Source organism: Mus pahari, chromosome 15 (genome assembly GCF_900095145.1).
Source record: "Mus pahari chromosome 15, PAHARI_EIJ_v1.1, whole genome shotgun sequence".
Taxonomy (NCBI): Eukaryota; Metazoa; Chordata; class Mammalia; order Rodentia; family Muridae; genus Mus; species Mus pahari.
The window spans coordinates 27,767,582-27,783,561 of NC_034604.1; the positions used below are offsets into that span (position 1 = coordinate 27,767,582).

The 15,980-nt window shown below is 47.8% G+C and overlaps 1 protein-coding gene across 1 annotated transcript in view; it reads right to left on the bottom strand.

Annotated features, from left to right (window-relative positions):
• Positions 1-5,505: 5,505 nt before the first annotated feature.
• Positions 5,506-15,980, bottom strand: part of Gypc (glycophorin C (Gerbich blood group)) — a 31,816-nt gene continuing 21,341 nt past the window's right edge. The window contains exons 2-3 of the mRNA XM_021214822.2: positions 9,835-9,885; positions 5,506-7,399 (exon numbers count right to left, since the gene is read on the bottom strand). Of these exons, the coding sequence (XP_021070481.1) occupies positions 7,203-7,399; positions 9,835-9,885 (248 nt within the window). The 3' untranslated portion in view covers positions 5,506-7,202. The remainder of the gene's footprint in view (positions 7,400-9,834; positions 9,886-15,980) is intronic.

A 15,980-nucleotide genomic window follows, 5' to 3' on the forward strand; every position in this document is an offset into this window, starting at 1 on the left:
AAGCATTCATCGCTGGATCTTGGGTCCCCCGCAGGCTGGGCTCATACTCCTGCCATTGAGCCTCCAGCTCTCGTTCTCTGCTGCTTGCTGCTGCTTGCTGGGGTGGTCCACCACTGCTGCTGCTGGCATGGGTGCAGGAGATAGCGAGGAGAGACCCTGGCTACCTGCCTTGTCTGGGCTTCCCTTCTAAGAGCTGTAACACTTTGGCTATTCCAGCCAGACCAGAGCTGTGCAGAACCTATTGTTCAGGCCGGACCAGAGATCCTGGGAATTTATTCCTCCTGGTTCTGGGGAAAACAATACCTGGGGACTCTTATCACAGATTGCATTCTGCCTCCCCTGAGTGTCTGGAACAGCCCCCTGTGGCGAGGCAGACAGGCAGCCTGACAGACCGACAGACTTGCCACTAATTAGGCTCACCTGAGCGGTGAGTCTTAATGGATCTATGTAGAGGGTCTCCAAATGTGGGCAAAGCCTTCCAGTGGCAGACTGGATAACAGGGTGTAGCAGAAGGGAGACCATTCACCTTTGCTTGCCTGCCTTCCTTGGTTTTCCTTCCTGCTGCTGAGTTGATGTATACTGTTACTGCTGCTGCTGTTTCTCTGCTATAAGAACCAGTGTTTCCTGGCTTTCATCGACTGAGGACCGGAGCTCTGCATGAGTCTCCAGGTTTTTGGTGCCAAATTGGAACTGATGAGCGACCCAGCCTTGTGGACTGGGAAACTACTGGGTTGTCACGTCCTGCCCAGCGTGAGGTAGCCCCAGTGAGGGTACTCTGACCGCTGAGGTAACTCTCCTCAGGGAGAGAGTAACCAACCACAGGGTTCTCAGCCTCTCAGGCGGGATTCGGCCGTTGTTACTCCCTCGTTCCAGTGGGTGCGGTCCTCCAGAGAACTGTGTGTGACTGGTGCGCGCATGCCCTTGAAAGGACGCACAATCACAACTTCCAGTCTCCTCCCCCCCATTCGTCACCTCTCCTAACATAACTCAGACAGCTCTTGGCTCAGAAGTCCATCTCCAAACCTCCCTCCCTGCCCTGCTTCTCAGGATGCTGAGTTCGCTTGACCTCCAGCAGTTGCAGCTGTTTTAATTTAACACCTTAGTTACCACGGTGAATACTCTTCAGCTAATGTGCTTGCCACATGGTGTAAACTTGGAACACAGATGTGGAATGTGACAGAATCTCACTGTGTGGATACATGCTCACCATCCTATTATTCTATCATTCCCCCTATCATTCTAATTGCTGAGTCTCATGCCAAGGACAAACCAAACAAGGTGCATGAGGAATGACATCTGAGGTCATCTGACATCCACCTGCACACTTGTGCATGCCCTTTCCCACACATATGTACATTACCCTCCAGTACCCCGCAATGAAATATTCAAGACCCCTAACGTTCCAGCATTTTGATTTGCTCACGAGAACCTGGAGTGTGACAGAGTCAAGTAATTCCTCTCCTAGGTCACAGAGAGTCAGAGCTGGAGGTGACAGTTTTGTCTGACTCTAGCCTATTCCAGAACCATTCTCCCGCTTTTAACACTACGTAACACTACACGGATACACTGAGTTGCAATGTCTGCCATTCTGTTCGTGGCACTGAGCCAGCTAAGATCCTGTGGGCCCTAAGGCATTCCGATGCTCTGTTGAGAAAATGTTCAGGAAAGGCATGGAAAACAATCTCGCAGCTTAAACAAGATAAAAGTGTCAGGAGTTCTTTCCAGGGAGATACAGTCCTCCTCTGGGATTTACACGGTGCTTGGCTCTGAGCCCGGGACTCAGTGCCCCACCTCCTGGAGAGGCCAAACTCCACACCTCTCTTGACAGGATGGGATGAATACTGTAGATTCCAGCCTCAGCAAAGGGATCTCGGGAGCAGAGTGTGAGCCTTGTCCAGCCTGTGTGCGCATGCGTGTGTATGCATGTGTGTGCAGGTGCGAGTACACAGCTCATGTGTGGGACTTGAGGTGAACCTGCGGTGTTTCGGAGAGACCTTGGTCGTTCTGTTTGTAACCCCCATGTAAGTCTCCTCTGTGTGGGAAGAGCAGCAGAGTGACTGCTCTTTGGAAAGCTAACTGGTTCAGCCGTGTGGGCTACACTTTCCCACCTGTACAACCAACACCGAAGCCCGGTGGTGTAGTTGTGGACCCTAGGTTGGAGATTAGATCTGTCTCTCAGGGATGAGGCAGAGCTGAGGAAAGGAGAGGTCTGAGCACACTCTGGGAGGCTGTGAGGAAATGCTGACTGAGCTCAGCCTCCATGCCTTGTAGTGAACACCCTTGGGGAAAACCTCACTCTAGCCTGTGGTATTCGACATTCCAAATCTGGGTCTCTCTGGGGTCCACAAGGCCACAGCTGTGGTTTTTCAAGAATGCCTTTCCTCCTAGGCCCCTCTCTTCATCATTTATCTCATCTATCAGTCTGTCCGTAGCCATAACTCTGCTCTCTGTCTCTAAAATCCTTTCTAATCTCTCGATAGCAGGGAGTTGAGCACCCAGACCCATTTCTTCTCTGCCCTGGAATCTCATCTCCTAAATACAAATTAAGAAATGAGGAAGGATGAACTGTAGAGGGAAATGAGATAGGACAGCTTGTGGTTTTGAATCTGGGTCTGTTATTATCTTAGGCTGGCCCAGGGATCTGTCTGTCTCCTCCTCCCACCCTTAGAATACAAGTATGCTTACTACAAGGTCTGGCTTTGTCTTTCAATGTGTTTTTATTTATTCTTTGAGAATTGCTTACATGTGTTCATGTATTTTGACTGGATTCAGCTTTACGCTCTCTCTTTTTCATAAGCCCCGGGTTCAGTCAGCACTGCCTGTACGTGCTTGGGTGTGAATCTATCCACTGGAAGATGGGCCGCTCACCTGGGCCCTCATCCCTGAAAACAAGTAACTCTCCATCCCGGAGCAGCCTTCAACTTAGCTCCTCAGCTAGGGGCAGGGCCCCGGGAGTCCCTCCCCAACCCATGCTGTGGAGCTGATTGGCTTGCTCTTGTGCAGGTTTCGTTCAGACGACCACAGAGGCTGCGAATGTTCAGAAGGTGCTATTTTGCAATGGTCCTTTCCAAACGCTGTCTCTTACAATCTTTTAGGCCATGTTTTTGTGATGTTCATTGAGCCCTGGGGATTGGGTAGTATGGTGCAGATGCTCCATTTAGGACTGCAAAATAAAGCTTCATCCAGCAGTTTGAGAGGGTTCTGGGGGGTCCACCTTGAGTCCTTATGTTTGCAAGGCAAGCACATTACTGACTGAGCTATTTCCCAGCCCCCTGGCCTTCTGTTGATTTCCATGGGCCATTTTCTGCATGATTTGGCCACCGAATTTTCCTTATAACAGATGTTGACCTGTTATGTTAGGGACTCCAGATACACAGGTAACAAATTCCAACTTCCTTACCTTGGGGCCTCAGCTCTCCAATGGTCTAGCCCTGTTCTGCTGACCCAATATCCTTCCTCTCTGTGGCTCTTCCTAAGTCTGTCTTACTCTTAGATTGAACTCTGTCTCTCTCTCTCTCTCTCTTTTTTTCTTTAAGTTCTCAAATTTGTATCTCTTGGCCTTTAGCATCTGCAACACTTTAGAGCTATGAACATTTGTGTACACTTTCCCTACAAAGTCTCAAACTCTTGAAGGCAAAAATAGTATTTATAGCTATGCTATGTAATCTCCACAGTTACACAGGTCCCTAATATATGTTTGTGGCTGCTTCTTTGCATGCTCGAAAACACACACACACACACACACACACACACCTGCCTTTAAAGGTCCTTATTAAATAGAGATGATTCCTGACCCCTAACTGCTCTAGCTCAGCACTTTTCTGCTGTATGTCAGGGTGAAAGTATATATACACACACACACAAAATCCTTCTGTTTTCTTCTCTTTTACACTTTATCACAACAGTCAAGAAATTACACAAGGCAGCCAACACTTTATTATCCTAAGGCATTGGATGCAGTGGTTTTCCCCAGCTCTCCTGGCAAGAGATGGAAGTGCTGTGAGCACCTGAAAGGCACCGGAGCCCCAGCGGAGTTTGACATCAGGTGTGTAAAATACGAGTGTCTGTGGATGCGTGTGCTGTTACAGCACAGGAGTGGAGAGAAAATCAGCAGATTTGATGGAAGGAAGTGAGACCAGCTACCCTTCAGATGGGGAATTCAGTAACTCCAAATAGATATTGCTGCCTTCTTAATTATACTCTCAATGACAGGCCAGCGGCTCCATGTGATGGTTACCCTCACAGAAGGTTCTCCCAGTCGGTCAGCTCTCACGACAGATGGGGATGGTGTCTCAGGATGACAGGTTTTGTGGGCAAAGGTGCTGGACAGCAGACACCTGGTTTGGGGTGTTTGGCTCCTTCACTAGTGAATTGTTCTAAAATTCCAAGCCTTGGGTATTCCTGCACTGTTCTCTGTAGAGCCCCAAATCATGGTCTCCCACCTGCCAAATGTCTGGTGTTCCTCTATTGTCAGAAGCGGCATGAGCTCTGGCAGCCCCCAGCCTCTCTGAGTCTCTAAACCTGAGGGGCAGGAGAGGGTCTGCACTGACATGGTTACTGTGGAGTTAAAGGAAGCCTTCACACTGTGGAGCTGAAACTTCTCACTGTGTGCTCAGGCCTCTACCCTCTTCCCACAACTTTCCTCCCTGAGGCCCCCTTTCTGCCTCTCTCCCTTCTCTTCCTCTTCCTCCCCTCCCTCTTATTAGTTTGTGAAAACTTCAATGTGCCCTGTGCATGCATTCCCAGAACATCACAGATGCTTTGGGGCCTACTAGGGGAAGGAGGAACAGATGCCCAGACAGGAAAGCCAGCCCTCTTGGAGGCCTGGGAACTCTCAGACCATCCTATGCAAGGAGGAATATGTCTGTGCTTGCTTGGGTACCTCTTCTGAGCCTACTGAACAGAACAGTCACTTGCGCTCACATCTATGAAGACAAAGCCCCGAACGGTGCACCCTGAAATGCTAGAAGTGATGTCACCATAGGGAAGGAAATTAGAAGGCCTTTAGTGTTTCCTAGACATGTTCCCAGGCCCCACATCATAGGAGAGAACCAACTTCCTCACAATATCCTCTGAAGGACACGTATGTACATCAGCACTCCCCCCTCCATAAATATGAAGAAAATCCACAAATATTCTGTGAAGATATGGTGGGTCTCTGGCCAAGTCCATTTAAAATTGTAGCATTTTTCAGCTACCCTCTTCAGGGTCCAGTCTACCTGGCCTTGTAGTGACTGAGATACATCACTTGAATTCAACTCTGATTAATTATGGTATTTTCTCAGCTCCTCCATAGACATGTGACTACACCTTTTGTTTGTTTGTTTGTTTGTTTGTTTGTTTGTTTTTCTACAGTTAATTTCCTAGGCTACTGTTGCGTAGTGTCATCTCCAGGATGGGCAGATATGGTAGCGGGCCCATCCATATGTGCTTTCTGAAGTTGTAATTACTCATAGCCAAACTGTCATCTGAGAATGTTAATTGAAAAATTCCAAACCTCAACAATTCATAGTTTCAAAAATCTTTTATTATAGCTTTGTAGTTCTAATTATACCATGGTGCTGTTAGTTACTGCAGTTAATTTCTTACTGTGCCTAATTTATAAATTAAATCTTAACATAGGTATGTGCAGAAAAGCCAAATACAAGGGGGTTCAATACTGCCTTGGGTTTCAATCATCCGCTAGGGAGTTCAGATAAGGTCTCTCTAGATTACTGGGTGTCAACTGTGGCCAGCCTTTTACTTCACAGATGAGAACACAGACATCCTCCATTCCGGGGTCATCTGGCCCTTGTTACAACTGACTCACTGCTTCTCTTCCCCGCAACATTCGGGGGAATCATAGCTCCTTTGGCGGGTGGCCATACTTGACTAAACTTCTGTCCTCATTAGTCTCCCAGGGATCATGACGTGACGTGGCTCCTTTTTTGCTGGCTGCTAGGTGGAGATAGCGCAGCTGGGGGGGCTCCTGAGGGGCGGTCTTTCAATACAGCAATGCTGACCTTAGAGAGACTGCAGAGCCGCTGGCAATCTTACCTGGAAGGGGTTGGCTAATTCGTTCATTTCCCCCCTGTTATTAAATTTAAATTAGTGACTTCTCAGGAGGCTTTTAGAGGTGGTGCAAAGATGAATTCTTATTGGCCAACATAGGCAGGCAAGGCATGCATCCAGTGTGTTAGTGATGCTGTAATGCAGTGAATGCCTAGCAACTGATGCTTCTGTCCCTGCCCACAATGCTGGGAGTCAGGAGCCAGAGGTAACGCAACTCAGCATCATTTCCACTTGAGAAAGGCAAACGTTAAAGCTGGAGAGGTCAATTACATGGCTTAAGGACCTAAGACCTATAAAGAGGAGCTGGGAGCCAAACCCAGGGCTGGGGATCTACAGTCTCTTCTAACACAGAGAGGCATTTCCACTGGGACACTGGCATGATGGAGTTCACTCATGGTTGTTGAACACAACTCTCTTTTTTAAATTGTTTATCAAGAAATCAGTGCTTCAGCCAGTGACCTGGTTACTGTGTATCCTCTTTCCGTTTGTTTCCTGTAGCTGGTACTGGCGAGGGGAAAGGTCACCCTTCCCCCTCTTCTTTGGACAGAACTAGACAATCCTTTCCCGGTGCACGAAGACACAATGTTATACCAGAGAAAAGCCAGCAATGGGTGGCATTTACATTTCCCAGACACTTAGAGTAGTGCCGTTTGAAACAGAATGCTCAGTTATATTTCAAACTTCTTTGCAATCGTCTTGAGCTGCGTGGGAGATGAAGATGCTCTGGCATCTGCTGGTCTTCCCAAATGTCAATGACTGACACTTGATGCCATCATCTCCAGGCAGCTTCTAGATGTCCCACTTCTATATGTCCCACTCCCAGGTCCAGACCACCTCATGCACACTGAGGAGGATGTTCATGCTGGTGAGATGATAACCTGCATTGCCCAGGGAGACCTGCGTATCCAGATGTTCTCTCTTCCTTGCGGTGCCAGTGCCACTGGGTGGCCACTGAGTCCCTGGAAGAGGTGCTCTGCGCTTTGACTCCTCCCATCTGTATCGGTTTCCTGGCAGGCACCCAGTGTTCTGCAGTAAGAGTCTTGGGGTTCCCTCGGGGGCTTCCTGGTGCTGATAATGGTGGCACACAGTGGGGGTACTTTCTCTCCTGCAGCCAGAAGCATCTTGCAGGGACAAGTCAAGTCTGCTATCCCTCAGATAAAGTATTCCTTCTTGCTGGTGTCCCCAGCATCCTGGAGGGCAGGGTCACTTTGCAGGGCCGCATCAGCACTCTCTGCAAACTCTGTGCCTTTGGCCTCATTGGTGTGGTAGGTGCCCTTGTGCCTGTACAGGTAGCGAAGCATGAGAAAGAGGAGGCAGACGAGGACCAAGGCCACAGCAGTGATCACAGCTGCAAGAGGGAGACAGGATGCAGGTCAGTCTCGGGTAGTGTTGCAGCATGACTCTTTCCTCTGGGAGCGGAGTACTCTTTGGCAAGATCAGGTAGCCATGACCGATCAGCAATATAGTACAGGGATATCTGGGCCTGTGGAACTACTGTTCAAAATCCCCACTGGAGGAAAAATAATCTCTATTCACTAGCTTATGTCTATGCATGATTAAACATGTATAGGATTAAAATAAGATGCATCGTGGGAAAGGACGTGCCCAGTATACAAAGGCTCACATAGCCAGAGACCATCAATCAACATAAAAATTCACCCAATGGCTGCCCAAATGTGAGCCGAACAAGGCCGACACCAATAAACTTGCCAGACTTGCCTGAAACATCCCATGAGGCCTCAACCTATGTAAAGAACTGTAGGCAACTGAGGGAAGCTGGGAATGGACAGGAGGCCTTCCCCCAAGGAAAAGAAGACCAATTGGTTGATTAGTGCCAAATGGTCAGTACTGAAAACATATATATTGGTTACCCTTCCCATAGAGTCCACAAGGGGGAAAGACCAGGTATGGTATGATGGGGTGGGGGGAGGTGTTTTTTGGAGAGCCATCTCTACCAGCTGCACCATTCATTCTTGTGGGGATTTCCTAAGTCTCCGGGGAGAGGTGGACTAGGTCATTCAGTGGATGATGTGCCCAGGGTATTGCCAAGGATGTGCTAGGTTCCAGGAGTCAGAGAAACAGAGCAGAAGGTGGGACAGGAGGGGTTAGATCACTCAGGGTCTGGAAAGGGAAATGTACAAGGTTCCGGGGCAATAAACCTATGGGAGGTGTTTAAAATCTGGTCACTAGGTTTGAAGCTGTAGAATCAACCTACAGGATTACTGCAGAAATAATGTTGGGGAACGTAGCTCCCATGTCTCATTTGTATGGAACAGTTTCCTAAGCTCCCTACAACTGTGACAGGAACTGCAAAATCTCCTCGAGACAAAGAAGGACCCAGGATCTGCATGAATGGGAGAACGGTCGGCTACACGAAATCGACAGGTGTCTGTGATAGCTTCCTGTCGCGTCTCTATTTTTAGCTAAAGATGATCCCTGAGCTATGCATCAGCAAGCGAGAAGGCTGGATCGCACAGAAGGGAGCAGCGCAAGACACCACCCAAGCTTGGTTGCTCTTGAGTCACGAGTAGGAAGCCACCTGCCCAGGGTCCAGCCTTTAGGATGGAGGTGTGAGCCAGGGCAGGGACTGGCTAGCACATGAGATGAGGGAGATGTGAAATCTTAGAAACCAGGGTTAGCTTATCTCCGTGTGCCTCATACTTACAGAGTTAGGTCACAGACCTGTTAGCTGCTGCTCTCTTGCTCATAAAACTCAGGCCACTGGCCTGCAGTCTCTCAAATCCAGCCCCGGAGAGTGACGGGGACCCTGCAATTCTCACACTCAATCAAGTCTCCCCCACCCTTTGCATCTGGGAGCAAGCCTAGCTGGTGTCCAGAACTCTGACAGCCTTGGATTATAACCCCGCTTTGAATCTACCCCCTTCCTGCTTTGTGACTCTCAGCATACAGACCTTTGCTTTCTGGGACTAAAGGATCCCTCCATCATGCTGTACAGGGCACCTCTCTCCTAACGCTTCCCCGCCTCAGGACCTCACTCTGCTGGGAGTCATGGTGCTGTGACCTCCACCCCTGCAGAGCCCTTTTGTAGAGGACTTTGTCCCAATTTTCTTTTCTACTAATCTTTTTTTTTTTTTTTTACCTTATTTATTTGTTTATTTATTTATAACACAGATAACTCATTCTCTAGCCAGCATCTCTGGGGATCTAAGGTCTAGAGAAAGGATGTCTTTTGACATGTAATTCACCCTTCTGTCCCTATTCCTATCAGGAACCGTATGTAACACCTCCTACAGGGACTGGAGTGTTCCTTTCCATCCTCAAAGCTCCCTCTGGGGGCAGTGACATAGTTTTTGTTAATTTGGCATAAATCTATATGCACTGAGGTGGAGGAATCTCAACTGAGGGACTGCCTTAACCAGATTGGCCTGTGGATATGTCTCTGGGGCTTTTTCCTGACTTCGGCTAACACTGTGGTTGGTTCCATCCCACGGCAGGTGGGCCTGGGCTCTATAAGAACCACCGCTGAGTAAGCTAGCAGAAACACGCTGGTCAGCAGCCTTCCTCCATGGTTCCTGCCCCTGCCTGGGTTCTAGCTCTTCCCATGGCTTCCCTCAATGATGGGCTGTGACATGGAAAGATCAGTTAAACAAACTCTTTACGCTTCAGGTTGCCGTTGGTTAAGGTGTTTATCATAGCAACAGGAGGCAAACTAGAACAGGAGGGAAGCAGCCCATGGCCAGCTCTCGTTTCCACCCAGATGCTCAAGCCAGTTCTGGCTGGGATCTTTCTTGGCTGCTAGAAAGGCGCTGCCAGCCAGCTCACCTGCAATGATGGCGATCTCCATAACGCTGTAGGACACCCCTGGGCTAGGCTCTGTGGACAAAAGCAAAAACCCACGGTGAGGAAGGAAGACCACAGTCAGAAGCACCTTGGCCTCCATGCATCCTCTGGTCACTTGCAAGCACCCTGGTGATTTGGCTGCATGCAGAAAAGCACAGTGAATATAGACCTCTTCTGGAAGGCGCAGACCCAGCTCTGCCAGGCTACAGAACCGGATTGAGAACACCCCAGGAATCCCAGGGCACTCCTCAACTATGTCAGCTCCCCACTGACTTACATCACAGAAGTCCATGCCCACACCTTGTAGATTCTGGTTGTAATGTAGACATTTCCCTCCAGGTATAATATGGTCACCATCTTGGAGTGGAGACTGTTTGGCTAGGTATCCATGGCAACTCAGCCAAAAAAATACAGAAGTAGCTATGTTTATGACAATGGCAATGGAGCTTTTGATATCCTCTAATAGGAGGAGGAAGCAGAAGTCTTAGGACTCTCAACTGATTGCATCCATCGTTCTCCTCTGGCTTATCTCAACTACAAGCGATCTTTGGAGATACTAGAGTACACAGGGCACAATAGACTCTATGATACAGCCTTATGAGTTCACCATCTAAGACGGAGGGTCTGGAAGCCATGAAGGAGTTCCGGGACCTACACAGTGGAAGAAGCAAACTGACTCCTGAAGCTGTCCTCTGGCCTCCACATGTGCTCCAAGGTATATGCAGTGATGTGCAGACAGTACGCATATGCACCCCACACCCACATTAAATAAGTAAACCACAAATAAGTAAATAATCTCAGTAATATAATAATAATAATAACAATAATGGTGATAACAAGAGTTAATAAAGAATGCAGGGCATGTCTTGGATCCCCAAGACATAAGAAAAGGGATGGGCTATCACTCTAGAATTCTGTTGCTGCAGCATCCTTCACCCATATTAGAACCAACTTCTTTGGGATTCCAACATAGACCAAAGACCTACAACTCTACAGGAACCCTCCAGCACTCCAGTGCCAGATTGGAACAGCTAAGACATTCAGTCCTGTGGATTGAGCAACTACAGGCTTCTCAGCCTTTCCAGCGGGAGACACTAATTTCTGGGACTACCTGGACCACATCCTATGAGGCAATCTAATAAGCCCTCCTTTACTACACATTTATCCTTTTAGAGAACCCTGACTGATACAAAGAGCTAATGCTACAACAGCTCTCTGCGACTCTCCCTTGAGAGATTTGAGAGACTTGGGAATTGTCTTAACTTCTGTGCATCTTTGAGAAGCCCCACATTCAGGCTCTCGGCATGTCTTCTTCCTCCTTTAATTCTCCTCTTTTCTCCTGACCTCTATACTTAAGTCTATATTAAGTTATCTTCTCTAACTTCACTTCCCAGCTACTCCCGAAATTCTTTTCAGTGCCAGCACTGAGTTCTGGTTTGAATTAATTAATCCAGAACTGGGAAACTCTAAGGGCTCTCCTCAGGCTGTCAAGGGTGGCAGGGTGGAATTGTCACTGCCCTGACCCTCTCTGCTTCACCAGGAGCGTTTGCTGACTTATGAATGGTAAAGGAAGAGATCGCTGCCTTCATCATATGGGGCACAAGATGTCAGTCCTATGGAGGGAGGGGATTGCATAGGCTTGGATTTTCATCCTTCTTCAGTCCTTCTAACCTATCTTGTAGTAGGATCATACCCAGGGGCAGTACAAAGCAGGAATAGGAAATCAGGACCAGCAGGAAATGAGGCAAGATGGACAATTCTCACCTTCTCACTCTCAAACTGAAGAGTGCATGTGTAAGCATCCCCTGGGACCCCGGGAAACCCCAAGACTCGAGATAGCCAATGATGGGAGCTGAGAACTTGCAGTTCTGTGTGTGTGTATGTGTGTGTGTGTGTGTATGTGTGTGTGTGTATGTGTGTGTGTGTGTATGTGTGTGTGTGTGTGTGTGTGTGTGTGTGNTGTGTGTGTGTGTGTGTGTGTGTGTGTGTGAGAGAGAGAGAGAGAGAGAGAGAGAGAGAGAGAGAGAGAGAGAGAGAGAGAGAGAGCGCACTGAGGACCAGCTAAGCGCTGCCATCCACCCACTTTGCTTTTTGAAGCAGAGTCTCTCATTAACCTGGAACTAGCTAATTAGGCTAGGCTGGCTTGTTAATGAACCTTAGGAATTCTCTGATCCTCCCATCTCTGCTTCCCTGGTGCTAAGGTTACAACCCTGTGGTACCATACGTGACTGTTTTTAAACACGGATTCTGGAGGAACAAACTACAGGTCCTCATCTTTCAAGACAAGCACTTCACTGACTTTGCCAGGTCCCCATGTGATCTGAGAATTTCTATTTCTCATGTAGTCCTAGCCACTGCTGGTGTTGGAGCCTGGATCTTGTGACCGCTGAGCTTGTGACTGTGCATCTTCAGAGCGTACAGCCCAGTGCAGATGCTAAGCATTATACCTTTGGCAGAAGGTAACGTTAGGCTTTGGAAAATAGACTGGAAGGTCCCCATAGTCTCTTATCAAATAAATACGAAACCATAGCACACCTCCCTCTGGCATGACGCTTGATTAGTGTCTCCTTTCTTTCTTAGGAGCCAGCTAATCTCGCTGAAAACCTAGCACAACTGAGGATGAGAACTTGTCACTTGCCTGTTCCTCTGCATGTCCCCATACCGGTTGCTGGGGCAGGGGAGGACTCTTGTGCTGGCTCTGAAATGCATGTATCTCTCTGATCAATGGCTTATGAGACCACAGTGTTTTCAACCTTGTTCTCTGGAGGCTAAACAATCCCTCAGCTGAATGCACACGCTAAGGAACTACTGTCATTGCTGACTACAGCAAAAGCAATTAAAGGGAAAATTACCACTGCCGATTACTTTAAGGGCAGCTGATTACTTTAAGGGTGATGGGGTGGGGAACTGCTCGCCTGAAGGAAGAACTCTTCACTACCCATGGAGACAGAGGTACCCAGATGTTATGTTCATCCCCCTCAGCTGTGGTCTCACAGCCCTGCGCTTCTTTAGAGGTAGATGTAGCTCAGGAAGACCTGAGCGCACCTGTTACATCCCCATCCAGGCACTTATGGAGAGAGAAGATACTCAGGATGCTATGAGGCACTGACGGAACCTTCACCTGTCCAGCCCACATCCCTTCAAGGTCAGCAGACTGGTGAATGTGGGCAACTCAGACCCAGACTGTCTCTGGGGAGTGATGTATTTATGTTTTGTTTTGTTTTGTTTTGTTTTCACATTAAAGATGGTTGCTCAACCATGTAGGATTGCTGTTAATATGTGCTAAGGATCAAGTACAGTGCCTGGCATAAGTCAGATCATTTGGATATTTGTTATTGTCTGTGGTGGTTTGAATAGGTGTGGCCTCCATAGACTCAAGTGTTTGAATGCTTGGCCCACAGCGAATGGCACTATTAGNAGGTGTGGCCTTGTTGGAGTAGGTGTGGCTTTGTTGGAGGAAGTGTATCACTGTGGGAGTGGGCTTTGAGGTCTCCTATGCTCAAGCTCCACCCAGCTCCACTCCTCCTGGCTGCCTGCCTGTGGAAGACAGTCTCTATCTGGCTGTCTTCAGAACAAGATGTAGACCTCTCAGCTCCTCCAGCACCGAGGCTGCCTACACAACGCCATGCTTCCTGCCACAGTACTAATGGACTGAACCTCTGAAACTATAAGCCAATTCCTATTGAATGCTGTCTTTTATAAGTGTTACCCTGGTCATGGTGCCTCTTCACAGCAATAAAACCCTAACTAAGACATTATCATTGCTAAAAATGTCATGACTTGGGTTAAGATGGTAGGTTGGTTTGAGTGAGAATGGCCCCTGTAGGCTCATATATTTGAATGCTTAGTCACCAGAGAGTAGAACTGTTTGGGAAGTATTAGGAATGAGGCCTTATAGAGGTGTGCCACTGTGTGTGTGTGTGGGGGGGGGGGAATTTGAAGTTTCAAAAGTCCATACAAGACCCAGTCTGTCTGTCTGTCTGTCTCTGTCTCTGTCTCTCTATCTCTGTCTCTCACACACACAAAATGATAGGTCAGTGATGGATACGACACCCCCCCACAGGACTATTTAGCTATGCATATTTCTTTTTTTAAATTTATTTATTATTATTTTCTTTATTTATATTTCAAATGCTAATCTGAAAGTTCCCTATATCCCACCCCCGCCCCTGCTCCCTTACCCACCCACTCCCACTACTTGGCCCTGTGCCTTCCCCTGTGCTGGGTCATATAAAGTTTACAAGACTAAGGGGCCTCTCTTCCCAATGATGGCTGATTAGGCCATCTTCTGCTACATATGCAGCTAGAGACATGAGCTCAGGGGGTACTGGTTAGTTCATATTGTTGTTGCACCTACAGGGTTGCAGCCCCCTACAACTCCTTGGGTACTTTCTCTAGCTCCTCCATTGGGGGCCCTGTGTTCCATCCAATAGCTGACTGTGAGCATCCACTTCTGTGTTTGCCAGGCACTGGCATAGCCTCACAAGAGGCCGCTATATCAGGGTCCCTTCATCAGAATCTTGCTGGCGTGTGCATTAGTATCTGGGTTTGGTGGCTGATGATGGGATAGATTCCAGATGGGGTAGATTCTGGATAGTCCATCCTTTCATCTTAGCTCTAAATTTTGTCTCTGTACCTATATCCTTTCATGGGTATTTTGTTCCTTATTCTAAGGAGGAATGAAGTATCCACACGATGGTCATCCTTCTTGGTTTTCCTGTGTTTTGCCAAATATATCTTGGGTATTCTAAGTTTCTGGGCTAATATCCGCTTATCAGTGAGTGCATATCTAGTGACTTCTTTTGTGATTGGGTTACCTCACTAAGGATGATATCCTCCAGATACATCCATTTGCTATGCATATTTCTTGCAATGAATTTAAATTTGCATGTCATGTCAGAACCACCAGAGGAAGACGGTTATGTGAGGGGAGAAATCACTGGGCCCCTGTGATTCACAAAACAGCCTTTTCCTGCTCTTACCGTTAATTTGCCTCTTTAATTGGGTTACTGAGGAAGGGCAGAGCCTGCCTTATTAGAGCTGCCAGGGCTCAGTCTCTTAGTAAGTCCTGTAATGAGCTTTGGAAGGTTATGCCCAGTACTGGTTCCACTCGGTATTCTTAGTTTCCAGGTCCTGGGAACAGAGCTCTGCTTGGCTTATCTGCCACTCTCTTGTCTCCCCACCATGGATTGCTCCCTCTCAAATCACAAGGGAAAAACAAACCTTGTACCTCTTAAATTGTGTCTGTCAGGCATTTTGTCACAGAGATGTGAGAGTAACGAATACACAAATATTTAATAAGGGAAAGACACTCTTGGTTGGCCACAAACCAAAGCTTACGGAGCCACTCATTTATATAAAACCCTTTGTAGGAGCAGGGCAGGTGACTTAGTAAAACTTACCTTGCAAGTGTTAGGGCCTGAGTTCAAGCACCAGAATCTATGTTAAAAACAAAACAAAACAAAGCAAAACAAAGCAAAGCAAAGCAAAGCAAAGCAAAACAAAACAAAAAACCCAAGTCAGACACACACTTGTAACTCTAGCATGGGAACTCCTGGGGTTCACTGCCCAGCCAGCCTCATCTACCTGGAGGGTGCCAGGCCAGTAAAATCCTGTCTTAAAATGTGCTTCCTGAGGAATGACTCCTCAAGCTATCCTCTTGCATCCACAGCACGTACCACTCCGGAGCACGCACTTCACAGTAAGTGCTTTGTGAGGTCCTCTAAGTACAACTTCTTACACAACTACTTAGTACATACTGAGCTTCTCTAAGCAGGGAGCCCACAGAGGTATACCAAGCTCCCAGGTACACAGATGGCCGTCACTCATTAAGTTCCTGGCATGAACCCCATGGACAGAGGCTGAGGGGTATGTCTTCTTCACGCATGTGCGCCCATATGTGCTTTGCACACCCCCATCCATGTGACTTTAGTACAGATCCAGCAGTCCCTGCATCCCTGAGTCACGCTGCACAGACGTGTAAGTCCTTGCTTCCCGACTGGCTCTTGCGTGTTCGTGATCGCCATGTCTCTAAAGCACTCGATTAACTTAATACAGTTGCGTTTTCAGTATGATTAGGTACCTAAGGATGTGACTCAATGACCTTGATCAGATTACATGTGTAACTA